Here is a 13,879-nt window from a genome sequence, read left to right as displayed (position 1 = left end):
CTCATGTGCTTCCACTTTTGGTATCTAATCCAGAGTTCCTTTTTCCTCTCCATCCTTGATACTTACCCAAGTTCCTCTTAGTAATTTTCTACCCGTGGACCCTCTCACCTGCCCATTGGCTGTAAGTCCCTATGTGGCCCTGTTGTTTTTGGAATTAAGTTCAGTCCCTCCCCTTTTGCAATATTCTATCCCTATTGCAGTAGTGTTGAGTAAAATCTGTCTTGTCACTTTTAACAAGTGACTGGTGAACAATTTTTCTTTACCACCTGTAACCTCACAAAAATTGTCAAAAATCCCAGCATGGACAATGGGGAAAATAGAGAAGTACTCAGAAGCTGTTATTAAAGTCATCACCTTTGCTAATAACAGTGAATTTAGAGTATTCCTAAGCACTTAACTCCCATGGGAAAATTTGTCTTAAATTTGTCCTGGAGCCAGCTTGTAAATTTGAATCCTATTTCTGCAATTACTGGTGATGTGATCTTGGGCACGTCACATTGCCTCTCTGAGCTTCCATTTCCTCATCTACAAAACTTTGGAGTATGAAAAAGATTTGAAAATGCATCCCTTGGCTAACATGCAATTGTCTCTCACAAATAGAAAATATTTTAGAGGCTGGGAGCGGTGGCTTATACCTATAATCCCAGCACTTTGAGAGGGTGGGCAAATCACCTGAGGTCAGGAGTTCGAGACCAACGTGGTGAAACCCCGTCTCTACTAAAAATACAAAAATCAGCTAGGTGTGGTGGTGGGCGCTCATAATCCCAGCTACTTGGGAGGCTGAGGCAGGAGAATCACTTACACCCAGGAGGTGGAAGTTGCGGTGAGCCAAGATCACCACGCCATTGCACTTCAGCCTGGGCAACAAGAGCAAAACTCCATCTCAAAATAAATAAATAAATAAATAAATAAATAAATAAATAAATAAATAAAATAAAATAAAATAGAACAAAATAAAATAAAAACAAAATTCTAAAAGGACACGTGCCAGAATTTTGGGTGGTGGGATTCTAGGCTTATCTTTTTCTTCGTGTTGTTCACTGTCCGGTTTTGAAATACAATTCATTCTTATTTACAGATTCCACATATGCAAATTCTCCTACTTGCTAAAATTCATTTGTAACCCGTAATTTCAATAAATATCAATACTCATGGTGCTTTTGAGACCATTCAGGGACGTACATATGTGTAGCGTGGTGGAGAATGTGCTTGTCCGATGCACATGTTCCCAGCTGAGGTTCAACAAGGGGACGCACTGCCTTCTTGCTTCAGCTCTCATAACGTAATCATGTGTCCTTCTCTCCGTCTATTTAGTGCCACATCCTTCACATCTTTATGTTTTTCTTCTTGGTGGTGATTTTGCTGTTTAAAATGACTCCCAAATGTGGTGCAGAAGTGCTGTCTAGCCATCCTATGCACAAGACGTGCCTTATGGAGAAAATACATGTGTTAGAGAAGCTTCCCCAGACAGGAGTTACAGTGCTGTTGGCTGTGAGGCCAGTGTTAATGAATCAACATATATTAAATAAAGTGTCTTTTAAAAACATAAAAAGTTTATGTATTGATTTGTTGACAAAAAAATATTGAGATCGCTCTTCAGGAAACTGTATTTCCCCTAGAAGAAATGGTTCAGTATTCACTAATTCAGAGTGCATAGCCATGGCAACTGTTGTAGATAGAATACAGCTACCAGCAATAATGAGAATTGCCTGCATGTTACTTATGCAAGGGAGGGAGGAGAGCATTAGTTTTGAAAAGCAGATGGTGCATAAAGGTGCAGTTCCATCTGTGACAGAATCAAGAGGAGGGAAGAAGACTAACTTTGAGGGGGCATACTGCCCCAGTCTCTGAGCTGAGGCTTGTGTACGTTGTGTGACTGTGCCTTCTTGCCCTCCTGAGAGGTCAGCATCACAGTTTTCATTTCCCAGACAAGGAGAGGGGCTCTAAGGGGCAAGCTTGTCTCTTTCAAAGGCAGGTAAGGGGCAGAGGCAGGATTTGGACCAGTGTTTTTCATTAAAGTTGGAATCGATCATGAAAATAAATGTGTGCTTCTAGTCTATTGAAATAAAGAGACATTGTGTTGTTCCCAGTTGAACAGCTGGGGAAGAGGAGAAGCAGCTTTTGCCTCAGTCCCAAATCCAGCGCCATTTCTACCTCGTACAGACATGGAGGGAAAGCGCTCCTTACTTGGAATCCAAGTGGCCTCCAGGGTATGCCGTCACTGCCCAGATGGCCCTGCCCACGGCTTGCTTGGAATCCCCACCTTCCAGTTCAGAAGTTACAAAGTTTGCTCAATGAATCATTTTCTTCCTGCAGTTTTCACCTCTGACAGAGCCCAGGCACCATGAACACAAGTGAATTCCGAAGGAGAGGGAAGGAGATGGTGGATTACGTGGCCAACTACATGGAAGGCATTGAGGGACGCCAGGTCTACCCTGACGTGGAGCCTGGGTACCTGCGGCCGCTGATCCCTGACTCTGCCCCCCAGGAGCCAGACACATTTGAGGACATCATCAACGACATTGAGAAGATAATCATGCCAGGGGTAAGTGTGTACCCAGGGTCAGAAAACAGGAGGGCTAGCACTCACACAGCACCTACTGGGCTCTGAGCAATTCACATGCGTTGTTTCAAGGAATCCCTATGGCAGTCAGATTGGAGAGAAACTTTTGTCATTTCTATTTTACTACTGAGGAAACTGAGGCTCAGAGAGGTTAGGTGGTCCACCTCAGGTCACACAGCTAGTACATGATGAAGCCAGGATTACAACCCAAATCTGCGGTTTCCAAGGGCAGTGAGGCTCTTTCCCCCAGGTTCCCTGAGACTCAGTCCCTGCCCAGAGACACCCGGTACACAGAGCATGTCCTCATATACATTAGGAAGTGACACCCTGGTAGCTGTTTTCAGATAAGTCAATTGCCCTAAATAAAGCACACTTCCATCATCCTTGGGTTTAGCAATAGGTAACTAGCATATGTGGAAGAAATGTTTTATTTAGTTTATTTGAGAGTGGGCAGCATGGTACTGCCCACCAAGCCAGTCCTCTTTCTCTGAAGCCAGTAGGCCTGGAGTACACAGAGGGCAGAAATCAACGGGACTGGTCACTGTCTCTGATACTCATTCACAGGGCAGCAGTGCTGGAGCTCAGAGAAACTTCCCTTCAGCTTCATGCTTCCACAGTAGATTTTCTCTGCCAACGAGTTCACCTAAAAGCCTATTGGTTAAAGTGGCTCTGGCCTAGTCAGGGTCTGGGTGGGAGTTGCAGCCTGGCCAGTTTCTAGATCAGGAATGTTTATGAGGGTGGCCAGACCTGCCCTTCCATGCAACAATGTGCAGAGTCCAGGCGGGGAAAATCTCCATGGGCTCCACTGGCTGATCGCTGCCACCATCCAGCATGTCTGTGGTTATAAAGCCCATGAGCAACGACATGTAATTTTCATGGAAGAGGGGTCTGGGCCCATCAAGACCCACTCCCTCAATTCAGACAGAATGCCAAGGCCCTGGGAAGGTATAAGGTCAGCCAAGGTTATAGGACACTGATCATGGGACGAGGCTAGGCCTCAGGCCCTGGACCTCATGGACCAGTTTCTCAGTAGCTAAGCGCCATTCTCACCCCACTGCTCACATTTCTTCTTCCAGGGGATTCTCACTTGGCATTTATGCTTTGAGCAAAGAACAGGATTCAGGTTCTTGCTAGAAATTGTGCAAATACACTAAGCTGTTCAGCATAAAACCCTTCGGGAGAGGTGTGGCTAAATGTCAGGCAGTGGGGAGTACAGGAGACTGGGGGAGGATTTGAAGTCTTTCTGCTTCCTTCTATGGGGGTATTCACTGTGCAGAGCTGAGTTGGGAAATGCATAGGCGTTGGGCAGGGCCCCTGGGTGGAAGCTTCAGCCCACCAGCTGCTGGCTGTGTGATCGCAGGAAATCAGGTGAGCTCTTGGGCCGTGAGCAGGGCAAGTGCAGGCCCAGCCATCTCAAAAGTTGCTGTGAATATCAGCTGACAGTGAAGCAAAAGGGCACACATCTGTCCCTAATCAAGAATCGCTTCTGTCCTTTTCCAGCCCAGGGGCCACAGGGAGGCGAGAGAGACAAAGGCACATGGGCCCTCCAGGTGCTGAGGGGTGAGTCGGGCAAAGGACTGCTCTTACTCTCCTGGGCCCTGGGCGCTTTGTCTTTGTCAGCTCCTTCCTCCCTAGAAATATGGAAAATTATGCTTTACAAATGCATTGGCATAAAGATGAATATATTAACATAGATTTTTTTCTTTAACCTGAAAGTTCACTTTTTTTTTCCTCCTGATTATAGAAGAAATTTAAGCATTTTTTTCAGCCCCTAACAGTGTTGTAGGCCTGGATCTGCTGTGCTGAAGGCATCACAACCTGTGCAGCTCCTTTCAGCCTCTCAGCCTCATCACCAACCTCCCGCTCCTGAGGCCCCAAGCCTAGACTGTGCTAGCTCCCTCTCTCCATCACTCCCCAAGCCCTGGCAGACCTGGGGTGGCCGTGGTTGTTAAATAAACCTTGCTGAACACTCCTAGTTCTTGGTGAGCTCTCTTAGTTGGCTGCCTTCACAATCAGGGGGTCGCTCATGCTACATCTTAGACAACATATATTTAACGATGAGTGCTATTGAGAAAGAAATGTTTGCATCTCTTCCCAGATTGTAAGAGATATCTTACAGATATCTTAGCTTGGACTGCTATAACAAAGGACGTAGACTGGGAGGCTTAAATAACATTGATTTCTCACAGTTCTAGAGACAGGAAGTCTGAGATCAAGATATTAGGTTCAGGTGAGGGCTCTCTTCCTGGTTTACAGACAGCCGTCTTCCCAGTGTGTACTCACATAACCAAAGGGTAGCCAGCTCTCTGCCTTTTCTTATGAGGGCAGTAATCCCATTGCGGGGGGGCACTAATCTTATTAAGGGGACCCCACCCTCATGCCCTAATCACCTCCCAAAGATGCCGTCTCTTAATGCCGTCACTTTGGGGGTTAGGATTTTGACACGAATGGTATGCAGATACTCACAATCAGAGCAGAGCAGCCAAGCCCGATAGAGCATATTTTCAGCAGCTGGGATTCTGAGCCAGGCCTCGAGGAAGCACCAGAGCACGTGCTTTCATTTTATCTGAGGGGATGACAGGGCCCAAACAGGTGCAGTTAGTTGTCTGGAGTAACCCAGCAAATCAGGGTTCCTGCTGGACTTGCAGTCCAGGGGTGCTCCCAACACCATGCTGTTCCCGCAGGTAGGATGGACGTGGAGCACTAGCAGGGGACAACGGGGAACAGGGCAACATCTCTCAGACACCAGTTCGTGGTCACAGCCTAAGAGGGGTCTGAATGGCAGTCTCTGTACCTTCTCCCTGCACAGGGGCTGAGGGTTGTCCTGAGGGCTTTAGGACTCTATTCTGTTCCTTCAGGGCAGGTACCGCCTTGGTAGGAACAAATTAAAGACGCAAAGACTAGGCTACACCTGCTCCTTCTCTGTCCTCCCCTGATCGTCCTCCCAGACTCTGCGATGTTTGAGGCTCGCGCCTTGTTACCATTGCCAGACCTTCCCAGCCCAGAGAGGCTCCCTGCCTGGGTGTCCACCACAACCCTTGCCTCCTGGATCCCAGAACCCCCGTCCCCAAGCATACCACATGGAGCTGTCGCTGCCTCTTATGGATCTCCTCCCAGGCCCACATGAGCTTTTCCTCTGTGCCTCACCCAGGGTGTGGCAGATGTTCACCTTATGGGCTGGAGAACTGTGGGATGCCCCTAGCCAGGGCAAATGGCAAGGGACAGTGGCCAGGCTGAGGGACAGCAGAGGCGAGACATCTGCGGGATGATCAGTCGCTTGGCTGGAGGGAAGGCCTCGGCTCCTCTAGAAGAGCCGGGGCAGCTGGAAGACCAGATGCATGTTTGTGGCTTGACTGAAGAAACCTTGAAAATCAGGCTCTTGGTTTTTGTTTCTGGTTTTTGTGGAGACTTTATTTTTTAGAGTAGTTTTAGGAAAACTAAGCTTTTGGTACAAAGAGATCAGCCTTGGGGCAGCGCCTTCACTGTCGAGAGCACAGGAGCAAGAACTTGAAGCACCGTGTGGTATTTTGAGGCTTCTTTTGTTACAGAAAGTTATAAGGATTTTCCACTTTATTTTGGAGCTAGAACTTTTCCTTCTGAGCTAGGAAATACATTCCAGTATCAAAAAGGGAGCTGGTTTAAAGGGAGTGGGGACAGTAAGGTGATGTGTAAATGCTCCTAAATAATGGAGGAAGGTACTGGGATGGCTGACATTTGGGGAACCGCACTCACCTAACTCTGGGTCTGGCTGCATCTGGCAGCTGGGGGCCACTGAGGTACCTGGGTTCTCTGCTCTCTTGAGGCCTGGCTTTCCTCGCTTCTGAGCAGATGCTCCATCCTCCCATGCAGGTGACGCACTGGCACAGCCCCTACTTCTTCGCCTACTTCCCCACGGCCAGCTCATACCCGGCCATGCTCGCGGACATGCTGTGCGGGGCCATTGGCTGCATCGGCTTCTCCTGGGTGAGTGTCCGGATGCACCTGGGGAAGGGGTCCTGGCTATGGTGGGATCCCGGGGTGGGGACACGGTACCTTTGCACATAGGACCTGAGCAGATGGCAGTGCCGTCTGTGGGCAGACGGGCCACTGTTGCAGGGAGGAGAAAGGATTCAGCCCAGAGAGGGTGCCTCTGAGGGAGTAGTGATTCAGAACAGAGAAAGTCTCAACAACTCAAAGCCCATTCTGCGCAGGCTGTGTTGGAAGCACTTGGTATGAGCTAACATCACGGTCTGGGGCCCAGAGTTTCTGCAGCTCCAGCCTGGGAATCTGCATTTCCCCAAGCAGCTCAGAGAATTTCTATATCCTCCAAAGCTTGAAAACCACTACTGCCCCGGTCTCATTCCATCTGTTCTCTGCCTGGGCTGCTGCCCAGGGAGAGGCTCCAACCAGCCCATCAGATGTGTCCAGAGACTTGGAGCAGGGGGACTCTGGAAAAGAGCCTAGCTCCTGCCTGCACACCACCAGTCCCGCCCTATCTGGAGGTCAAATGCCTAAAAAAGTCCCTGTTCAGAAGAACGGCAGGCAGGGCTGGCTCTACCCATGGCTGGCTGCTCCAGGCACAGATTACAGGAAAGATGCCTTCCTCCCAAATGCAGAGAGCTTGGAGGTAGAGCTGCCTGCTGATGGCCAGCGTCTGAGGGCTGCTGCACCCTGCGGAGTTCCTCAAAAGCCAGGGGCTGTGCTTGGCCTTCGGGGTACAGAGTGCTCATCTTGTCTGTGTCTTGGAGTCAGGTGGACTTCTGGGCATCGGTCTATGTGGCATGCTGTGATGCGTAAAGGAGCTGTCAATCAGGAATTTGCAGCACTGTGCCACAGGGCCCAGCTGTGCCACCTCTGCTTCACCAGCCTGGCGCTTGCTCTTCTTTGGGCTGGGGCACTGGAAGTTGCCAGGTGAACAGGCATCATGGGCCCCACAGGCAGGGCTGAAGAGCCCATCTGTGGGCTCTTCAGTGTCTGTGCCAGTGTCTGTGCTGCTCCTCTGCCAGTCACCAGGGCCTCCCTCTCTGCTCGGCAGGGCTGGCCTGGGCCAGCCAGTGTGGCCTGGGCTGAGCACACCCTCTCCTAAAGAGCATTTTCTATCACTGGATACTGTAGCAGATTTCATTTAGCTGTGCTGGTCCAAATCCATTCTGTCCCTGCAGAGGTACTTGTCATCCATCTCTATCTGTTCATTCTGGGACAGTCTGATCGCCCTCAGGCCTTGAAGGGGGTGCCTCGCTGTCTGTCAGGCTGCGTTGCCTGATACCTGGTCCCTAGCAGAGAGCATAGGCTCCTGGTAGAGCTGGGCTTGGCCAGGCTCAGGTAGAACCCAGCAGGATGGGGCTGACCAGAAGGGAGAATGCACTCTTCTAACTTAGATCTTACTGGTGACGTATCAGGATGCTGCTGTGCACATCTAGGCACGAGAGCACCTTGCACCCCTGATGTTGGAGACCTTTATGAAAGTGGAGGCTCAATCCGCCTTTGGATGGGGTCCAAGACCAGCTTGTTCAGAGAGAGAGGAGAGTTCACAGAGAAAAGTCACTGGGAGTTTAAAAGACAAGATCAATGGCTTCTCGGGATGCCCAGAGGGTGACAGCTGCCCGGCGCCCACTTCCTCGTTCCCTTCACTTGTGACTATGGAGGAGAGTCCACCTGTGGACTTTCTGGACCCTTCTGTAAATGAACAAATGAATATACTAGCAAGCCAGCAGTGCCCATGCAGTGAGGCTCAGTGGAGTAAGGTTCACTATGGTGGCCCGTGTGTTCCTTCCCAATCACTCTCCTTGCATGAGTCTAGGTCAAACAGGCTTCAGGCCTTTGAATCACATCTGAGATTGGGTGGCATTAATCTGGGCTTTAGTGGAAGGCTAAGTCCCCCCTTGTTACTGCTGCTCCCCAAATTCTGCAATGCTTGGCCCTTGGTTAATCCCTTCCCTTCCCCAACCACAGGCAGCAAGCCCAGCATGCACAGAGCTGGAAACTGTGATGATGGACTGGCTCGGGAAGATGCTGGAGCTGCCAAAGGCATTTTTGACTGAAAATGCCGGAGAAGGGGGAGGAGTGATCCAGGTAAGGTGAGAGCTGGGAGGGCCACTTTTGGGATGCATGGGCTCTGCACAGGACCATAGCTGCAGGTGGGGAAAGAGGCGCTCATGCTTCTTGTTAGGTCCTCAGATTTCCCCTGGAGAATAAACAAAACCGAGCTCTTAGGAAATCACTGGTCTTGGGATTGGCAGGATTTGGATTAGGATCCCAGTGCTGTCTTTCACTCGCTTCCCCAGGGCAGGGCGCTCAGTTCTCAGGCCTAAAGCTATGGTAGATAGCACAGCAGCTATTTAACAGCAGGTGCATGGAAATAACAACTACAGCGACTACCATTTGTGTGGGGCTCCCCATCGCTGGCCACAGTGCCTAAGCATTTTCCAGGCATTAACTCATTTAATTCTCATGACAACACTATGAATTTAAAAACCTCCCTTTACAAGTGAAGAAACATTTTAATAGCCCATTTTACAGGGGAGGAAACTGGGACCCAGAACATTAGGTAGCTTGCTCCATGGCTCCCAGCTGGTAAGTTATAGACCCTGTATCTGTGTGGCTCAGAGCCTGCGATCTTCCTTGGAGGACAGCACAGGTGGCAGCTGTGACCAGGCTTCGGAGGCTATAAATGCTACTTGTCTTTGAACCAATCATTTACTTAAAGATGCTGCTGCTTCTATGCAGCAGCTTAATTCATTCTCTTCCTGTAACATGTGTCTGTTGACAGTGACTGTGTGTCAGAGCTTACACCAGGAAACAAGATAGACAAAAGACAATCATGATGGAATTTCTATTCCACTGGGGTTGCAGGACAAATGGCACTGGGATTACTTGGACTTGATGCATTTAAAAAAAAAAAAAAGAAAAAGAAAAAAAAAAACCTCCTAGCATGAACTATGTTGAACCCAGTACTCTCCCTTAATCATTTTTCTCATGTCAAGTAGATGATAGTCTCATTAGGAAAGCATTGTTAACTTTGGGAGAAAGGGGCTTCCTTTTCAGATATTGTCTTCCACAAGGCTTTGAGAATTGGTGAAGGCCCATTCAGTGGGTGAGAACAGTGAGGCACATAGTAGAGAACACCTTTGTGCAAAGCACAAGGCCAGTGTGGCCACGCGAAACTAGCAAGCAAGTCTCCCCACTTCCAGTCCTGAGAATGTGCAACAAGACTGATAATTTTATGTATTTGTTTCTATTGATGTTGTGACAAATTTTAGTGGCTCAAAACAGGACAAACTGATTATCTTACAGTCCTGTATGTCAGAAGTCTGACTTGGGTCTTACTGGGCTAAAACCAAAGTTGACACCTTGTGGAGGCTTCAGGGGCGAATCTGTTTCCTTGCCTCTTCTGACTTCTAGAGGCTTCCAAAATTCTTTGGCTCACAGCCCCATTTCTGTTTTCAAAGCCAGCTGTGTCCCATCTTTCTGACCTTTCTTTTGTAAACCCCAAATATCTGAGATGGGTCTCAATCAACTTAGAGAGTTTATTTTGCCAAAGTGAAGGATGCGTGCCCATGACACAGCCTCAAGAAATCCTGACGACATGTGCCCAAGGTGGTTGGGCACAGCTTGGTTTTATACATTTGAGGGGCACATGAGATGTAAGATGTACGTTGGTTTGGTCTGGAAAGGTGGGACAATTCGAAGCATGAAGGGGGCTTTCGTGTCATAGGTAGATAAGAGACGATCGGTTGAATTCTTTTGAGTTTCTGATTAGCCTTTCCAAAGGAGGCAATCAGATGTGCAGCTATCTCAGTGGGCAGAGGGGTGACTTTGAGTTCTGTCTGTCCTTCATCCAAGAGGAAATTCCTTGTGAGGGAGGCAGGTAGCTTTTTATCTTAGTAGCTATCTCTTTTAGGAATAGAATGGGAGGCAGGTTTGGCCTAAGCAGTTCCCAGCTTGACTTTCCCCTTTGGCTTAGTGATTTGGGGATCCGAAGATTTATTTTCCTTTCACACTTTCATGGTCGCATCTCCTTCTAACCACATATAAGATAAGAAAGTGGGTCTCCACTTTTAAGGACACATGTGATTGGATTGGGTCCATCCAGACAATCTGAGATAATTTCTCAAGTCAAGGTTCTTAATCACATCAGAAAAGTCACCTTTTCCTTGGAAAGTAAACAGTCACAGATTCTGGGGACCAAGACCTGGAATCTCTGGGAATGAGGATGCATTAATCTGCCTACCACATCCAGTGTGCTTCAGAGTCATGGAGGGAACTTGCTTATAATGCCTATTTCTAGACTCTGGGCCAAAAAATATGAACGCTAATTCATCTGGATGACACTGAGATCCCTGAACAGGCCACATGCCGAGACTGATGACTGCCTTCTCCGTGACCCACAGGCCCTGTGGCCAGGCTCAGAGCCATCCCTCCATGTGCTCCTTCTTCGCATTCTTTGGTTATCTCACTTTCCATCAGACATAAGTGATATTAAATGGGAAGCTGATGAAAATGAAACGTCAGGCACAGTGGCTTACGTTGTAATGCCAGCACTTTGGGAGGCCAAGGCAGGCAGATCATTTGAGGTCAGGAGTCTGAGACCAGCCTGGCCAACATGGTGAAACCTTGTCTCTACTAAAAATATAAAAATTATCCGGGCATGGTGGCGGGCACCTGTAATCCCAGCTACTTGGGAGGAGAATTGCTTGAACCTGGGAGGCAGAGGTTGCAGTGAGCCAAGACCTCACCATTGTACACCAGCCTGGGTGACAAGAGGGAAACTCCATCTCAAAAAGAAAAAAAAAAAAAAAAAAAAAGAAAAAAAAAAGAAAAAAAAAAAGAAAAAACGTCAGCTATGTTGTAAGCAAAGTTTCAATACGTTGCTGTGAACTATACCATTCTACGTAGCAGCAACAATGACTCAGCAATGATTCAGCAAATGCAATTTGCTTCAGGCCCAGCACAATTTTCTTCTTGTCAGTGGGTATGCAGCTGAAGAGCCTCCTTGGCCAAGATCACAGCAAAGATAGGCTGTCACAGGTGCCCTTCCAGAGAGGGGAGGGAGCTACTGCACGCGGCCCTCAGCCGATGCTCTGTCAGCTGCACTTTGCCTTGGTGAGGGCCAGATGGCTTTCTAGCCTCTGGAGCATGAGTCCTGATTCTCCAGGGGACAGAGGGCAGCAGCAGTCAGGGACCCAGTGGGACAGCCACGCGAGAGGGCGTGGTTTTGATTCCAGGCAAGGGCATGCATAGTCTAACCCTTTACAGGAGGCCTGGATGTTGGTGGCCGACTTACTTTTTCTTTTAGTTTTATACATGGGCCAAGATCTACTTTTCCATTTGTTCCCCTCATTTTTTTCTTTGTTTTGTTTTGTTTTGTTTTGTTTTTAGACAAAGTCTCATTCTTGTCACCCAGGCTGGTGTGCAGTGGCACCATCTTGGCTCACTGCAACTTCTGTCTCCTGGTTCAAGCGATTCTCCTGCCTCAGCCTCCCAAGAAGCTGGGATTACAGGTGCCCACCACCATGCCTGGATAATTTTTGTATTTGTAGTAGAGATGGGGTTTTGCCATTTTGCCAGGCTGGTCTCAAACTCCTGACCTCAGGTGATCCACCCACCTCGGCCTCCCAAAGTGCTAGGATTACAGGCGTGAGCTGTAGGAGATCAGTCAGAGTGGTGGGAGAAACTATAAGGAAAAGGAGCAGGCCTTCTGAAAGGTCAGAAGTTTCGGCAAAGCTCCAGGGGAGAATAGCTGAAGCAGCTGTTCTATAGCCCTGAGGCAGAGGGCAAGGAGTAGGTACAAGGGCGTGTAGAGGAATTTATCTTGGTCAAGCTTGTTTGTTAGAAGTTGTCCAGGAACTGACCTTGGAACATCCTTACACATGACACTCTCTGAAAAGGGAACAATAAATTTTAATTATCTACAGGTTGTTTTTGCTCCAGGTTTTCAGAATTGTGCTTGCACTCAATAAAAGCAAGCTTCTCCAGCTTCTCAGGGGTGCTCTCTGGCCACTAGAGCCAGGCAGTCACCTAGCTGCTCTTACACTGCATACCTGTGTCTGAGCACTCATTTCATCTATTGGCCAGGGTCTGCAGGACAGACCCAGCAGTAAGCCACTGCACCCAGTCTGTTCCCCTCATTTTGACCCTCCCTAGCATTTGGTGAGCCCTGCTGATCCTTGCAAGACTCAGCTTTACACAGTGCAGATATTTTTCTTCTACTGTATGTTAGTTATTGTGGGCTACGTCACTCTTTTTCAGGGGCTTCAATTTTCCACAGATTGGGTACCTCTTCCATGATTTCTCTCTTTCTTTTGATATTCCCCTTTTTTGTCATCTTCTATATTTTTGGGAAGCTTTTCATGGTTTTCTCCACATGATTATGTGATTATGGACCTGGTGCAGTGGCTCACACCTGTAATCCCAGCACTTTGGGAAGCCGAGGCAGGTGGATCATTTGAGGTCAGCAGTTTAAGACCAGCCTGGCCAACATGGTGAAACCACATCTCTACTAAAACTACAAAAATTAGCCGAGCGTGGTGGCATGTGCCTGTAATCCTAGCTACTTGGGAGGCTGAGGCAGGAGAATCATTTGAACCCGGGAGGCTGAGATTGAGGTAGCTGAGATCGCGCCACTGCACTCCAGTCTGGGTGACAGAGTGAGACCCTGTCTCAAAAGAAAAAAACAAAAAAAAAGATTGTCTCCTTTCCACCTAGACACTGGACATTCATCGTAAAAACAAAAAGACACGGGAGCTTTCTTGTCATATTCCTTGTGTTATTTCAGTATCTACATGTGGATATATGTACACACAAACAAAATTGAAACGATACAACACGTATGGATTTTCCGCATGGTGCTTTCCTTATCAGTTTATTGTGGGCATTTCCCACTATTTACATATTCTTTGAAAGAAGTATTACTCTATGATTTTCTATGATGCATCACAATCTATATAAATAATACCTAAAATATTTGTGTTGCATCAAATGTTTCATTCTTATAAAAAGTTTTGGAGGACGCCCTTTAGGATGAAAGTGCAACAATCTTGCAAGATGATCGGCTTCCTGCTGGGGCTCTCCTGGCTGTGTTTGTTGTTTAACATTCACACTCCCCACTAAATCAAAATGGAACAAAACAAAAATTGAAGCATTTCTAGGTCATCGTATTTTATAACAAAAACAGTTTCATATTCAACTTTTTTTCGGCAGCCCAAAGTGATTTCTCTAATTATATACCCCTCAAAAAAATCTTATCAATCCCCCATAATATAAGGTGTGTCTGTTATAATAACAGCTACTTTTCATTGAATAGCAATTATGAGCTTGCCCATGGTTCAGCCTATGTCT

General features: G+C 47.8%; 1 protein-coding gene across 4 annotated transcripts in view; it reads left to right on the top strand.

Moving 5' to 3' along the window:
- The window catches only part of LOC105492377 (dopa decarboxylase), a 106,291-nt gene that overhangs the window by 19,734 nt on the left and 72,678 nt on the right, over positions 1–13,879 (top strand). For all 4 annotated transcript variants that reach the window (XM_011759432.2, XM_071095190.1, XM_011759433.2 and 1 more), the window contains exons 2-4: positions 2,317–2,545; positions 6,413–6,526; positions 8,495–8,614. In XM_011759432.2, coding sequence (XP_011757734.1) covers positions 2,345–2,545; positions 6,413–6,526; positions 8,495–8,614 — 435 coding nt within the window. In that variant the 5' untranslated portion in view covers positions 2,317–2,344. The remainder of the gene's footprint in view (positions 1–2,316; positions 2,546–6,412; positions 6,527–8,494; positions 8,615–13,879) is intronic.

The sequence above is a fragment of the Macaca nemestrina genome, chromosome 4 (genome assembly GCF_043159975.1).
Source record: "Macaca nemestrina isolate mMacNem1 chromosome 4, mMacNem.hap1, whole genome shotgun sequence".
Classification (NCBI taxonomy): domain Eukaryota; kingdom Metazoa; phylum Chordata; class Mammalia; order Primates; family Cercopithecidae; genus Macaca; species Macaca nemestrina.
This window is presented reverse-complemented; position numbering and strand designations above follow the sequence as displayed.